The sequence below is a fragment of the Alligator mississippiensis genome, chromosome 2 (assembly GCF_030867095.1).
Source record: "Alligator mississippiensis isolate rAllMis1 chromosome 2, rAllMis1, whole genome shotgun sequence".
In the NCBI taxonomy this organism is placed as follows: Eukaryota; Metazoa; Chordata; order Crocodylia; family Alligatoridae; genus Alligator; species Alligator mississippiensis.
In genome coordinates, this window is record NC_081825.1 from 225,051,559 (window position 1) to 225,067,340 (window position 15,782).

Sequence of the window (15,782 nt, forward strand, 5' to 3'; positions counted from 1 at the left end):
TGTTACTGATTTTAGTCTGCATGTTCTTGGCCTGCTCCATCCTGAAATTTTTTCTTGTCAAGTCCTGGGCATTACCAGCTTGCTTTTGTGTACCGTCTGCACACTCTCCAGTTGGCAGAGTGGGACTCCCTATTCTTGAGATCCCTGTATTGGGTAACTAAAAAATGGTCTGATTTGAATCAACGTTAAGTTTAAACTGGGTAGCAAAGGTCTAGGATGGGGCTGGGGAGGGTGTGGATGGGGACACAGGGCAGTTGGCAATGTTCACTGAACAGCAAAAACTTGAGCAGTGTGTGAGCATGGACTTTTAAACTGACGTGGTCATAACACTTGTTCCTTTAAATCCAGACTGGTAGGACAAGATGTTTACATGGAGTCACGAGATGTCTTGCCCACATGCAAATTACCATTAGTAGGTATGGGAGTTTTCCATCAGTGCTGGTCTGTTTTGCATGCTGGTAAAAATTGCCTGAAGCTTTGGATTGGGCAGCTATCCAGTTAAATGAGCAGCTATCTTGGGTTTAGCTACACACAAACTCTTGCGACTGCCTGGCCACCTAAGTAGCCTGTTAACAAGTGGTTACCTGGGGTGGATGTAAATAAATGCCACCCATTTTAAGTTTATAAAATTTTTAACTCGTGTAATTTAAGCAGGTGGAATTCTACTAGTTATTCTACTGGGGGTAAGCTTCTGCCACATTGGATGAAGTTATCCCATTTTGAAGGCTTGCATAGTCTTATAAGTATGAGAGATGAAGTCAAAGTATAATATTAATTTGTCCAAACCCTACTTCTCTGCTCCCAGAACCAAAACTTCTAACTGCTGGTGTCCCTGCAATGGCTAAAATGGGTTCTTGAGTCCATTAAGAGCTGATGGATTAAACCAGTGAGGACCAAACATTTTGGCAAGCACGCCACAAATTAAGCCCTGCATCCTCCTGGGCTTAAGTGCCATGTGTGCAGGTTGAACACCCCTGGATTAAACGTTAGGGGCCACCTACTACTATTTTTGGATACTGCTTGGTCACTGAAGCCCCTAACTAGGTTAGAGGGAGGGATTGAAACTTGAGCCATGGAAAATAGTTTTGGAGAGACCAGCAATGTGTCTAGTTCTAGGGAAAGGTTTATTTGAATAGAAAAAAAATTTGCTTATATATCCACCCATCCATCCACTTCAAGGAGACAAATCTTGAGATGTTTCTGAAGCCAAGGTGGAAGAGAGGGGATGGTGTGGTGAGAGGAGAGAACTAACTAGGTCCATGGTATGTGCTATCTAGGACTGTGCATGGCTTGTTTATATAGTAGTTGCTGAATATGTGCCTCTCCTTTTAAAGAAAAACCACCTATGGCAGCAATCCTAATCTCTAAACTAAACCCTTTGGAGCAGGCAGCTGCTGCTTCTCTTTAGGGTCCAGGGTTAAATTGCTTTTTCCAATGTGCTTGAATTATTATTTTAGGATGAGGACCTGCAGCCCAGTTCAAATGGGTGGACTAGCCACATTGCAGGCCCAGAACTTCAACCTTTATTAGAAGCCTCTGCTATGAGGAGGCCTATAAGGTTGAGATCCTATGATGATTAATGAGGGACTAGCCCATCTGTTTTTTATTGGAAGAGCATGTCTGATGCAACTGGAACTATGTTGGGGGATGAAGGAAAATGTTTCCACAGCACTAGACAGCTTCCTGCTGTACTTTCCTCTAGTGTTTGTATAAGTGATGCAGAAAATTACCCAGGATAAAACCCACCCTCATACTCTTTCCCTATTAGGCAGAATTTTGAGCCTAAATAACCTGGTTACAAAACATGGCTGTTCCTGGATAGCATTGAGCTGGGCTCTGTAATTATCACACTTGAGGAAGGAAGTAGAGGTTGAGGCCTGACACTGCTATCTTCCATTGGGTTTGGCTCTGTTACTTAACTAAGCTTCTTTTTGGTGCTGGGTGATGAGCAGGGCATTAGCTCTGTTGCTGTGGTTGGGAAGGACAGGCCAAAAGTCATTGCAGCATAAGGGACTCTGTTGTGAAAGCTGCTGCTGGTCCCTTCCCTAGCCCAATGCCTCTGGTCTGCTAATCTGTTGAGATGTGTTCTGCTGACTTAAAGTCTCCTGGGCCAAAACAAGGCCCAGTCTGACCATGCTGGAATCCTGTCCGCTATATGTTGGAAGTGTGGGGAGGAGGGGAGAGCGCAGGGAAGGGAGGCAATGGAAGAAATGGGAAGCTTAGTGTTTGCTTTTCTTATTTGTCTAACTCCAGTTCCTGTTGCGGGAACTGGAATCTTCCTGCCCCCCTCTTCTCCCAACTCGAAAGATGCCGATCTGAACCCAAGGCAGCCTAGAAGGGCTTGCTCCATTAGCTATACCAGTGATTTTCCCATCAGAGTGCCACAGCACCCTGGGGTGTCCTGAGATCCTTTCAAGCATGCCATGAGATGCAAACCTAGCAGTGCTAACATTCTGGGGCAAACATGATTCACAAGGTAAACACAGAGATTTCACATAGAAATCCATAGTTGTGGTCTTTCTGAGATCTTTGCAAAAGAAAACCAGCTTTATTTTTCTATAATAAAAAAAAAAAAAGTGAAAACTAGAGCTGGAACTATCTGAGGGGCACCTCGAGTCTCTCTAGGAGTGCCTCAATCCAAAAAAGATTGAGAACTGCTAAGCTATACTGGTCCAGTTAGTCTAAAACAGGGGTTTCAAACATGCAGCCCTGGCAGTTGTATCTAGTCACTCAGCCATTTCACCTGGCCTACAGGGCTCCTAGAGGGCCAGGGGCAGGGCCTACCACCGGATTCCTAGCTATTCACATGGCAGGGGTAGGGAGTGGAGGACAAGTGATGTCTGTTTCACCCTTGCACTGACCCTCATTCCACCACAGGATCTGACCTGGGGGCACAAGTGAGTTTGACCCAGTGGCCTCTTCCACAAAGGGCGTCACTACTGCCATCACCACAGAACATCTGCCTGTGTTGTCTCCCCCCCTCCTCAGTGCTTTCTAGCAGATCCTGGCAAACATGAGCTGCAGATGAGAGAAAAGGGCAAAGTGACCAGAGGCCTTTGGAGAGCCCTGGTGTCTTGTACCAGATAGCTTCCCAGGAACTTGACTCCGCGCGAGCTCAGCCTTTTGTTAGCAACAGCAGAACTTGAGTGACACCTTGGGGGTCAGTGCTTCAAAGAGATGTCACATGCAACTAGGATCACTTTTGTTCAAGACAAACATTTTTATAAACCCATGGGTTAAGCATGAGGCAGTCTCTCAAACTGTAGATTCAGCGGTTCCTGGGAATATAGTTGGAGCAGCTTTAGGAAACCCCAGCTGTTGCATGTCCTAGCAGACTTTTGGGCTTGCTCTGTTCTTCCAGCCCTGCTGTGGGATAGTGCCGCAGGCTGGAATCGCTTGGAAGGAGGACTTTACCAGGGCATCTTTAGCCTGGGACAGGTTCAGCCCAGTCTTGTCAGATCTGGGTGGGAGCTGATGCTCCTTAGGGTGAGAAGCTGTTGTTAGCTTCCCACTGCTATTAGGAAGGAGGCACAAGGGTGAGCGAGGGACATGAACTTTGACAGTGAATTTCTGAACAGTCCACCTTCTTCCCCCAGAGACTTGTCTCCAGCACAGAACCATGTGCTGTGGGATGGGCAAGAAAAGGATACAAACAGAAGAATAGATTTCACAGTTGTAAGTTACTACTGCATCCTTGCTCAAAGAACACCTGGTATGAGCAGAGGTGCTATGTGGTTTGCAGACCTGAGAAGGTTTGAAAGTTTCAAAATGTGTGTAATGGGGGAGCGGACCACCATATCTGCCCCTAGCCCTGTTCTCAATCCTCTGAACTTTCTGTTTCCTATCTAGCACTGATCTTGATCCTGTCTTACTGCTTCCAGAGCCAAAGCTAGGTTTAGGGTAGGATCAACCAGGACACTGCAAGGGCACTCAAGTTGCAAGATGCAGTCACGCTGGCTCTCATGGGCTCCAGGACTATTCACGCCAACCTTTTTACTGCCGTTGCCACTGCGATCACTTCTAGACTCTGCTCCCAGCATGTCCTCAGGACAAGGGGTGGGCAGGAGGGAGGAAACTTATTGTGGGTTTTTTTCCAACAAAAGTTCTCACCCATCCTGATGTTTGGTAGTGGACGTTAGGAAGCTACTGCAACCACGTGGGCATATTTTGCTTGTGTTTTTTGCTACACACATTTATACTTTCTTAAGGTTTTACCATATTATGTCATAAGTGCCTTTTTTGTTTTACTTTTTCTTTAAAAAAAAAATGTAATGCATAATAACTTTTATGTAGTGACACTCTACATGTGAGCTGCACTAGGCACTGAAATGTCTGGCTATGGTTCTGCATACAGGTATGCGAGAGAGAGTTTAAATACTTAATTCAGTGCCAGGCTTAGAGCCACAGGAATGAAAACATAGCTACAGTGTTCTGGTATCTTGCAATGGGTATCCTCCAGGGGAACAGCAGTTAGGTCAAGGATAACATGATGATCATGTTTATTAGTCTGTCCTGTAAACAGAATATATCAAATGCCAGAAGGCCCAGGCTGCCATGAGGTCTCATAACATGCACTGCCAGAACATCTACTTCCAAGCTGTTGCCTAATGGAGGAGGAAGTTCATAGAGCACACAAGAGGCCTCCAAAATAAACCAGAAAGACCACTGAAAACAGTACAGCTAAAACCACCTCAAACTAGTAACAGGCCTCTTTTTCCCTGCCCCTCCCACCCACCCTTCTGCCACCCGCATTTGTACCCCTCCTGGGTTTTTGTCATAACGTGAAGGAACTAATCCTTAGGGACACTGACTGACAAAAATCAGCTCCAGCTACCTAGCTGAAAACAGGCACTCAGTTCATCCTGATGGGAGTCACAGCAGCAAGGCAGGCTGGGCAGTGGCATTAAGGCAGCTGTTGGAGCAGTGCATCCTGCCATATAGGAAGTAGCCTGTGGGTCCCATGCCTAGCTGAGACTTTAAAGCAGAGCAAGTTGGGGCATAGGATGGGGAGAAGGAGAGCTTGGTTTTGTGCGTGCTGGCCACTCTAAGTGGCAGCACCGGCCTTCCCATCTGCCCCCTGCATGGGATCCTGCTGCCATCCATTTGTTTTTGCATGCCCAGTGTATGGCTGCCACTGCTTTTGCCATTGTGCTGCCTGTATGATGCACATCCTCTTTGTTCAGTTTATGTGCAGTGTTTTGGACTGCAGCAGTCCAGAAGCCCAAGATGCAAGACTTTTCATAAAAGGGAAACTTGTCTGGATGTCATAATCATCCCCTTCACACAGCTGCATGTACAACTAAAGCACTATGAAGAAATTCCAAACAGCAGGTGCTCCAACTCCTGTACAGCTGGTGGATACTTTCTATATCTCTTCCCAGGAAGGAAGTGTAGGAACCGTGGGATAATGGTGTTATCCTTGGGCTAGTAACTTTTTTCTTTTTGATCTTTCAGATCCTGGGCGCTGTGATTCTGGGCTTTGGAATATGGATCTTGTTTGACAAACTCACTTTCATATCAGCTTTGAGTAAGGCCATTTTCCTCCCTCCTGTGCTGTGTGAGAGACCTGATCCTCTGATTAGCTCCTTCAAATACAAAAGCATGGTGGGGAGAGATGATGTAGCAGCAAAGCCAAAGAGTGTTGTTCTATGTAGAGACTAGTTTCTGGTTGGGCTGGTAGAACTACAGTAGTGAATAGATTTTTCTCTAATCTGGTTAATGATCAGTTCCAGCCAAATGCTCTTAAAAGTCCTCCTATAAATAGGAACTACTTTTAAGAGTCCAAATCTCTCTCCTTCATCCAACTAAGCAGTTGCATACAAACACTCTTACCTGCCAAGTCCCTAGTTTGCAGCTGTAAGGACACTGAAAGTACTTAAACCTGCATACATCCAAAGAGACAGTTTGTCTGAACTGAATCAGCAGTGAATGTGCATCTTAGATGGATAGCAAGTGGTTGCTACCCTGTGTTCCTCTGAGTGAAGACTGGTAGCTGTCCCACTGCTTCCCTCGCACCTTCCTTGCAGGTGGCTTTGCCTGCCTTGTGGTGATTATCTCGATTTAATGTGGAGGAGGAACCTGCAATAGAATAACCCCAAAATGACAATGCTTACACTTTTTTTTTTTTTTAAACCTAGGGTTTATAAGAAGCAGCACCACAAGGTTAACACAATGAGGGTGTGAAGAAACCCCTTGGCTGCATAGACAAGGGGATACATAAGAGCCCTGGCAGTAAGCTGTGATACAGTAGGGCAGAGGTGGGCAAAATGCAGCCCGCAGGCCGGATGCGGCCCACCAAACCATTCTATCCGGCCCGTGGGGCCCCTAAAAAATTTAGAAAATTAAGAGTTATCTGCCCTTGGCTGCCTGTCATGTGGCCCTCGATAGCTTGCCAAAACTCAGTAAGTGGCTGTCCACCTGAAATAATTGCCTGCCCCTGCAATAGGGGATTCTAGGACCACTGTTGATACATCAGCTGGATATTGCAGGCTGTAGGGTTTTGCTGTCCTTTGCTTCACTAAGGAATTGGTGTCTCAGCAAGGGGGTGAGGGGGAAGAGTGTGTGTGTGTGTGTGTGTGTGTGTGTGTGTGGCTTTTTTGGTTTTGTTTTGTTTTTGTTTTTTTCCCCGTTTTACCCATAATCTCTCTGCTGACTATGCATATGGGGCTTTTGGCTTCCTTCCTTGGGGTTTCCAGACTAAGCCTATTTGCTGCCTTTCCCTGTGCCCTCCCCCCTCTTTTTCCCCTCCTTTCTCTTTTGCTTCTCTCCTCCTCCCCTTTGCTTTAGTAACTCTCATAGTCTGGGAGGGAGCTCTGCACAATCAGGCATTCCAGCGTACTGCCAAAGGGGCCTGTGTCTCTCTGTACTTGTTTGGCCGCCTGCCCAGAACTGGGGAATACACGGAGCAGGAGAACAGAAAACGGGAGTCTCCTGCCAGCACAGCCCTTTGCAGAGTCAAGATGTGCTGCAGACGAGGAGCCTGAACACCGCTTTTCCCAATGATTTTTTTTTTTTTTTTTTAACCTTTGGCTTTGGGATTGGAAATTTACTGATGGGGTTTTTTTTGTTGTGTTTTGTTTTGTTTTTTTTTTAATCATGTGGAATTAAGAAAATGCCTTTTAGCAGTGTGGGGAAGGAAACTACAAGCATTTGGAAGTCCCAACCATTGTCTGCCTGACTACAGGGAATCATATAAAAGGCTTTGAATATGAGTTGCTTCCCTTAAAGTGCTTTTCTCCCATAGTGAATGTCTTAAAGCTGTGTGGGTTTTGGCTGGCAAGGAAGGGCAGGCCGGGGAAGCTCAGTGTCATCCTGTCCAGCATCACCAGTGTTTGTCAAAACAATGGTGTGGTAAGGTATCCCAGTCTCTCTAAACAAGCAAGGCAGAAGGAGCCCTGATCATTAGCCATTTTTTTTTTTCCCCCCTCCTGAGCATCCCAACGTGGCTGTTGCGTGGTAGGGAGGCTGAGGAGGGGAAACAAGTCAGCTTGGGGAAACTGACTACCATACTAAGTGTGTCATCCTGGTGAAGTCATACCAGGAGTTTCAGAATACAGGGAAATTCCAGCATTTGTGAAAGTTATTGTTCTATGGCACTGGGGGATTTCTGAAGGGCTGGCTGGTGAAACCAGCTCTTACTTTCAGGTAGGAGTGCTCATGGTGGTATGCTTGTCCTAGTGCCTGCCTGTCTCACTTTATCTCCCGATGACTGGGTGGACAGTCTGCCAGGGATGAGCTAAATGCAAGTTTCTGTTCTGGAGTCAGAACTCTGGGTGGAGCTGATCTCTCTTATTACAACAACTAGATATTTGCAAAACAAATCTTTTATTTGCAAGCTTTCAGGCATGCTCCCCCTTCTTCAGGCATAGGAGAATTAAAAAATTTATAAAATTTCTCCTAGGTGGAAATGTAAATTCATATTTTTCTTCTGTGATTTCACTTCTGTGATTTCCACTCTCTAATAATTGGGAAAGTAGGGAAGGGTGTTAACTGAAATGATACCTGAGCACTTCCTTAATCTCCTCTTCTCTTTGATTTGAGTATAATTGTCAGGGCTACCTCTATTCCAGTCAGGTATATATTCCTCTGACAATCCTGGCAAGAATAGCTATAACTAAGTGTGACTTTTTTGTTTTAACATGGACTAAACTTTTTCTGCACTGCACAGCATGGTCCTGGCAGTTTCCCCATAATGAGTGCAGGCTCATCAGCATGCTGTGTTCAAACTAGACATGTCAGGTAATTTGAATATCTCTTGCTGTAGCTCCTCCAGCACTAACTGGTTAACATCAAACTTCCAACTCTTTCAGTAGAGGGGTACATTTAGTTGAGGGTGTTTTATGGTGTGCTGCTCCTGTCTGCAACTTGATAGGAGTAAACAAAGTAAGTGAAGAAGGTTTTTAAGGGGTGGGTAGGTAGGGGAAAAAGATGAAAGAGCATCTTAAGCAATAGCATAACTCTCCCCTGCTCTAAAAGATTTTTCAGCTACTGAGAACTCTGGTAATGGACCAGGAATGATGGGCAGGAAGATTTCTCCTGTAAGTCATAGCCAGGGGTATCGGTGTCTTCCGACTTCCACCCTCCCCGCTCCCCGTTGCTGGCTCGCCTTTTCCCCTCTATCTGAACTACTTCTGTATCTGAGTTCTAGTTACCTCAGGCTTGAATGGAGGCTCTGAAATGGGTTCTGCAATGGTTAGGAGGTGGTGTTGGTTGGGGAGGCAGAAGAGAAGCTTTTTATCTAGTGTCTCTTGGCCACTCTCTCCCTCTGAATTTCTCTTTAGTATTAGATGTATTAGCACTGTGAAAAGTGCTGACTGAAAATACTTGTGATAGCTGACTTTCTTTTCTTCCCTGACTCTCTCCTCTCCTCTCCTCTCCCCCCCCCCCCCAGAGACTTCATCAGACTCGTTTAAGATTGGGGCATACATCCTCATTGCAGTTGGGGCTGTTACCATACTGATGGGCTTTCTGGGCTGTATTGGAGCTGTCAATGAGATCAGATGTCTTTTGGGTGTGGTAAGTGAATTACTGCTATTGTTTATGCATGCTTGTGGCTTCTTATATGACTTTCTCCCAGTATGCCTTTCCCTTCTGCTTGAGTTGTAGCCCTGGACCTGGTTAGCAAGCTTCTTTCTTTGAACAGGCAGGAGTTTGGTATTTGCAACCCTTAGTGAGGCATTGCCCTCATGTTTAGGGCTTTAGCTGGGCTGTCATCTCTACAACCTCCTGTAATCCCTGTGGTAAAATTATTCCCTCTTCAGGCATCCAGCAGTTATAATCAGCTAGAGGGAAATGCCCTAAGTGTTTTTCCCCCTAGCTCTTTGCAGGACGAATAAGTAAAAGGTAGGGAGCGAGGAGACCTGCTTCTACTGCAGTGCCAGGCTTGGCTGTCATAAGGAATGCACAAGACTTAAAATTGAAAGTGACTGAAAACCCCAGTGCTAACATTCATTCTGAGTGCTCCTGGACGTCAGCCAAGACCATACAACATACCTCAGTCTGGTACCCGGAACAGTGTCTTCCTGGAAGTCCTGGAGCTGGAACAATAAAGGTGTTTGGGTGGGGGTGGGGGGAAGTGGGACAGGACTGGGATGAGGATACGATGGTCCTGCATCAGCATTTGTTAGATTAAGAAGCTGCAGATTGCTCTGCTCCCTCTTGAAATCTACTGATGTCGGGTACCCCCTGCAGTCTGTGGCTGAAGTGCATTGGCAAGGAAGCCTGGGAAGTTGATTATAGCCGGTTAAAGCAGCTGTTTACTCATTTGCAACCAAGAATCGCAAAACATTAAACCTGCTTTAGTTCTGGTATGAAAGGCCTGTATCCTCAGGATTTGTCTTTGGGGCCTGTAAAGAAAAGAAACCTTGGTCTTAAACTGGTCAGGACTGGGAGCTTTTCCCTTGTAACTCTAGCCTATGAAATCCTACTTGGAGACTCTTGCTAATAGCAGTGAGCTCTAAGATGGGTCTCTTTACAGACAGCACTCTGGGAAGTCAGTAGAGCTCACCCTTTCTCTCCTGTTTTGTTTCTAGTACTTCACCTGCCTGCTGTTGATCTTCCTGGCTCAGATTGCTGCTGGGCTGCTCATCTATTTCCAGCAAGACAGAGTAAGTGTTACTTTCCCTATCTGTTCTGAAGATAGCGCGGGTGAGAGAATCTCTGCACCGTCCCTCCACAAGACACGTCATTGGAAGACCTGAGAGTCCTTGTTGTTCCAGTCTGAGCTGTATCATCTTTATGCAAACCAGTGGGACTTTCTCGTCTCCACCCACCCACCCATACACACCCACCTACCCTGCTGTGTACCCCACTTCTGATGCAGCATCTTGCACTCGGGGAAACAAAGCTTTATGCTTCTTATCAAAAGTGCAAAGTATCTGATCCTCCCCAGCATCTAGCCTGGAGTTAGACTGAATCAACAGGGATCATTGGAACTCTTTTCATTCTGACTTCACTGCTGAGCCGTTCTCTATTTTGAACTTTCACTGTTGCTGGCTAGACACTGCTGCAGACCTTTCTGCATTCACCTCGTACGCTTTCATGGGAGGAAGTGCATATATCAAGATTTGACTTGGAGATTGAGTGAGATTGTGCTTGTAAATGCATATTGCAGTAGTACGAGGTTGGTTGCTCTGCTAAACATTCAAGACTAATGAAGGAGAGGGCAGCATCCAGACATGGCTGTTCCTCTTGTTTCTAGTGCAGCTGCTTAGTTCTCCAGTGTATCACCTATTGCCTTGCATTCCTAGACTTCTTGCCCTCCTGCTGTATGGCTCTTCTATCCCCACCTGTTCCTGGGTTAGGAGGACTGTTCTACTCTTCCTAATGTTTCTACCTCTACTCTGAGTCTACTGAAGTGGCATCTAACAGGTTGCTGCACCAAGGAATATCTCTTAAATGGTGCTGTCTTTGTTTTAGCACTTCGTCATTTCTGGAGCTTGAAGGAACAACTCTGCAATATCTCAGTCCCAGCTATAGGTTATCAGGCCTCTAGCTACTCAGTACTTCATCTGGCTAAAACGAGGGCTGTATCTGGACATAACAGGGAATTACAGCTATGCTAGCTGTCCACTCTGGCCCACAGGGAAGCTGCTGTAATCCTGTGCTTACAGGGTTATCTTGGGCTGATGTGTGGCCTTTCACGAGTTATAAAACCCTGGTACTGGTGGCACTGTGGACAGCCTTAGACAATGTGTGTGGGGGGGAAGCTGCTTGTCTTTAATTCCTTGCAACAGGCTGCAGTGATTCTAGAGCTGGCTTCTGACAGTTTGTGGTATAAACATAGCTTTATCTCTGTTGTTTCTGTTGCAGCTGGGGGAGGAATGGAAACAGTGATCAGCTGGTGTGAGGCACACAGCAGACTTCTGAGGGAGCCATAGCTTTCTGGTTCTGAGCAAGTGGCTCTTGCACACAAAGTTCTAGGAGGGGGAGGAGGGGAGTGAGTGGCTCAGGGTGAACGAGGCAAGCATGTTTCCTTGCTCCCTTCTGCCCTTCCTTTTGCTTTAAAACTGAAGGGTTTTGTCCAACTTGCAATGTTTAGCAAGTGTCTATAATTAGGAGGGGTGGAAGGATTTCTAGGGAATACTTCGAGAAGGATCCCTGCAGCAAAGTCCAAGCAGCTATGCCACTAGGTGTATGTACCAGCAAGATTGTCACCTCTGCAGATCCTTTGGAGCAGAGGGCATGAGTCAGACCTCCCAGCTGAAATTCCAGGTGCTTCCATCCTGCCTCTACAGGCTGCTACATGAACTCCCTGGGGAACTCCCTTCACAAAAGCACAGTGGCAGAAAGATCTTTGAGTTATTATTGATTCCAAAATGAACATGGGGCGCCAATGTGAGGACACGGTCAGTAAGGCTAATGGCACCTTGTCATGTATCCACAGATGCATCATGAGCGGGTCCAAGGAGGTGATCCTCCCCATCTATGCGACACGGGTCAGGCCGCAGATCTGGACTGCATCCAGTTCTGGGCGCCGCACTTCAGGAGGGACTTGGCCAGTATCGAGATGGTCCAGAGGAGGGCCACTCACATGATCAGGGGGCAGCAGGGTAGACCATACGAGGAAAGGCTACAGGACCTGAACTTGTTCAGCCTTCACAAGAGAAGGCTGAGACAAGATCTGGTGGCCATCTATAAACTTACCAGGGGGGACCAGAGGGGAATGGGTGAGATCCTGTTCCCCCAAGCACCTCCCCAGAGTAACAAGGAATAACGGCCACAAGTTGATTGAGAGTAGGTTCAGGCTAGACATCAGGAGGCACTACTTCACAGTCAGGGCAGCCAGGATCTGGAATCAGCTTCCAAGGGAAGTGGTGCTGGTTCCTACCTTAAGGGTCTTTAAAAGGAGGTTTGATAATTACCTAGCTGGGGTCATATGAGCTTAAACTTACTAGGGGTCTGGGCAGGGGGTCGGACTTGATGATCTGCTCAAGTCCCTTCCGACCCTACATCTATGAATCTTTCAAAGGATCTTTGAAAGTGGGGGTGCTGCCTGATTTGTGTAGTGTATATAAGATGCATCTTTTGAAGCAATGCCATATAGTGTTCTGAGCTACAACTCTCTCAGCATGGCCTGCTGTGCCTCAGTTAGCAGCTGCACTTCAGTGATGCTGTGGCTGTTCATTTTGCTTGCTGTCAGGAAGATGGTAGTTAAATAAAGCAGAACTGGGGGCAGGGGGAACAGGAGGCTGAAAAGTACTAGCATGCATTGGACTTTCCAACCACTTCCCCTTCACAGTTCAAGAAATTTGGCTAGAAATAAGCTGGAGGATGAGGGAGGTTCATAAGGAGGGGACATTCAGATATGAGAGATGCAGTTGATAAACCTGTACAAAGCTGATAAAGCTTTGTTTTACAACGGACAGAACCTTTATTGTCTACTATCTTTTCAATAGTTGTCGGCTTTAGTTGGTGGAATCTCTTCTTTTTCCTTCTTCAGTATTTTGCTGTGGGTAGAGGAGCACATTCAGGGTTTTTTTGTTCCTTCCCTTTCCCTTTGGTTTTCAGGTTCTGGCCCATTGCATGAAAAAGTGAAATGTTTTATCATGTGTGTGGCTGCCCATGCAGCCCAGGGTGCTTGCAAAAATTTTAAGCCCTTCTGAAGGGAAAGCTTCTAGACAGCAGTGTCCACAGGAGGGTAGAGTGTTTCTTGATGGGAATTTCCTGGCAGTACCTCCTTGAATGAGGTGCAAAGCTGTTTGCAGAACATTCTACGTTCCTCTTTGCTTTTCTTATTAATGAAAATACGGCCTCTTATCAGCTGGTGTTTCTTCTCCCTGGAGGGTGGAGGAGTTTTTGGGGGGGTTTCCACGATAGTGACATGATTCAGAAAGTTTATCTGGTATGGTATCGCCACTCTTCCATAGATGACTATCTGAACACAAACCAAACAAGTCTACAGCTGTAGCCTAGGGTACAATTGAGGACTGCTACAACTCATTTCAGACAGAATTTTTTGTGAGATTTTCCTTGTGGCCTGGCTGTAAAGGCTCTTGAGTGAAAAGAGCAGTAGTCATTTTGAGACTGGCAATTTTCTATGCCCTAGTTGCTACCTATTGTTATGTACATGGATGTTTGTTTGCAGAGACTTGCCTGTGGCTATAACCTGCATTAATGTCAGGATCTGAGCTCATTTTGGGAGGGGAGTCTTGTTTCTTGACCTGTGATTAAAAATTGGACTTGACAAATGCAAGGAAAAAGTGCTGCAGGGAATGATTTAGCACAGGACCCAGAGAGATGGACTGGATGATCCATGAGCCTCCTCCATCACTATGCTACATGAGTCATGCAGTAGGTGAGACTAAAAGCTAGAGACTTGGACTCATACCACCACCCACCTAACTGCATTGGTGACTAGGAAAACTGAACCAACCAAAACAGAAGGAAGCTGAAAAATTTTCTGCTTTCTGGCTGACCACCAGTCCCCAGGGGCGTAGGGGAAGATCTGTTGGGTAGCTGTATGCAAATTTTTTTCAACATTTTTTTTTTTTTTCTTTTTTCAGCTCACTGCTCATTTTAGTTCCCTTAGAAACACAGAGAGTGAGGGGTTTAGTGGTAGATACGTGCATTCTTCCTTGCTCTGCCAGTTAGACTTAAGAACAAATGTAGAACAGCCTGTTCACAAGAAATAATACTACACTGTGTAATTAAAATACCTCTCAGAAACACTCAACAGTACCAGATTAGGAAGTAAAGTTTCTTGGAACTGGGGTTCAAAAACCTCAGTCTGTAGTTTACGATACTCTTTTTAATGCCCAAGGCACCAAAGCATGCGATAAGGGCAGGGTGTACAAAGTAATACCTGAGCATAACTGGAGTTTTCCCTGAAGCTCCAAGGTGCTTGGCCCTGAAACAATACTCCAGGTCCATGTTCCCATATGCTGAGCATTGCACTGAAGTTGTGCATAGCAGTAGAGATAACAACCCCAGGACTGAATCCTCTGGTGTTCAGGGGTTTACATGGATGACCTTTGACACTGTGTGGGCTAAAAGTTGGCCTGGTGAATCTTGGTGGGGTAGGGGGTGGGGACATGGCAGAAATAGCTCTTTCCTATCTCCTGCACTTACATACTTCTTTGTATTCTTGGCAAGATCTTTGAGAAAATAGTTAAAGATTCCATTTGCGAGGGACCAGCTGATAAAGTAATGCTAAGGGGCAATCGGTATAGATTCATAGATTCATAGATGTTAGGGTCGGAAGGGACCTCAATAGATCATCAAGTCCGACCCCCTGCATAAGCAGGAAAGAGTGCTGGGTCTAAATGACCCCAGCTAGATACTCGTCTAACCTCCTCTTGAAGACCCCCAGGGTAGGGGAGAGCACCACCTCCCTTGGGAGCCCGTTCCAGACCTTGGCCACTCGAACTGTGAAGAAGTTCTTCCTAATGTCCAGTCTAAATCTGCTCTCTGCTAGCTTGTGGCCATTGTTTCTTGTAACCCCCGGGGGCGCCTTGGTGAACAAATCCTCACCAATTCCCTTCTGTGCCCCCGTGATGAACTTATAGGCAGCCACAAGGTCGCCTCTCAACCTTCTCTTGCGGAGGCTGAAAAGGTCCAGTTTCACTAGTCTCTCCTCGTAGGGCTTGGTCTGCAGGCCCTTGACCATACGAGTTGCCCTTCTCTGGACCCTCTCCAGGTTATCCGCATCCTTCTTGAAGTGCGGCGCCCAGAATTGCATGCAGTACTCCAACTGCGGTCTGACCAACGCCCTATAGAGGGGAAGTATCACCTCCCTGGACCTATTTGTCATGCATCTGCTGATGCACGATAAAGTGCCATTGGCTTTTCTGATGGCTTCGTCACACTGCCGGCTCATGTTCAACTTGGAGTCCACTAGGACTCCAAGATCCCTTTCCACCTCCGTGCCACCCAGCAGGTCATTCCCTAGGCTGTAGGTGTGCTGGACATTTTTCCTCCCTAGGTGCAGCACTTTGCATTTCTCCTTGTTGAACTGCATCCTGTTGTTTTCTGCCCACTTGTCCAGCCTATCCAGGTCTGCCTGCAGCTGTTCCCTGCCCTCCGGCGTGTCCACTTCTCCCCATAGCTTTGTGTCATCTGCAAACTTGGACAGAGTACATTTCACTCCCACGTCCAAGTCGCTGATGAAGACATTAAAGAGTATCGGTCCAAGGACCGAACCCTGCGGGACCCCACTACCCACACCCTTCCAGGTCGAGACCGACCCATCTACCACGACTCTTTGGGTGTGACCCTCTAGCCAATTCGCCACCCACTGAACTGTGCAGTCATCCACATCACAGCCTCTTAATTTGTTCACCAGT

General features: G+C 46.6%; 1 protein-coding gene across 2 annotated transcripts in view; it reads left to right on the forward strand.

Annotated features, from left to right (window-relative positions):
• Positions 1-15,782, forward strand: part of CD82 (CD82 molecule) — a 59,441-nt gene that overhangs the window by 30,442 nt on the left and 13,217 nt on the right. For both annotated transcript variants that reach the window (XM_014602428.3, XM_059722771.1), the window contains exons 3-5: positions 5,455-5,527; positions 8,891-9,015; positions 10,032-10,106. In XM_014602428.3, the coding sequence (XP_014457914.1) occupies positions 5,455-5,527; positions 8,891-9,015; positions 10,032-10,106 (273 nt within the window). The remainder of the gene's footprint in view (positions 1-5,454; positions 5,528-8,890; positions 9,016-10,031; positions 10,107-15,782) is intronic.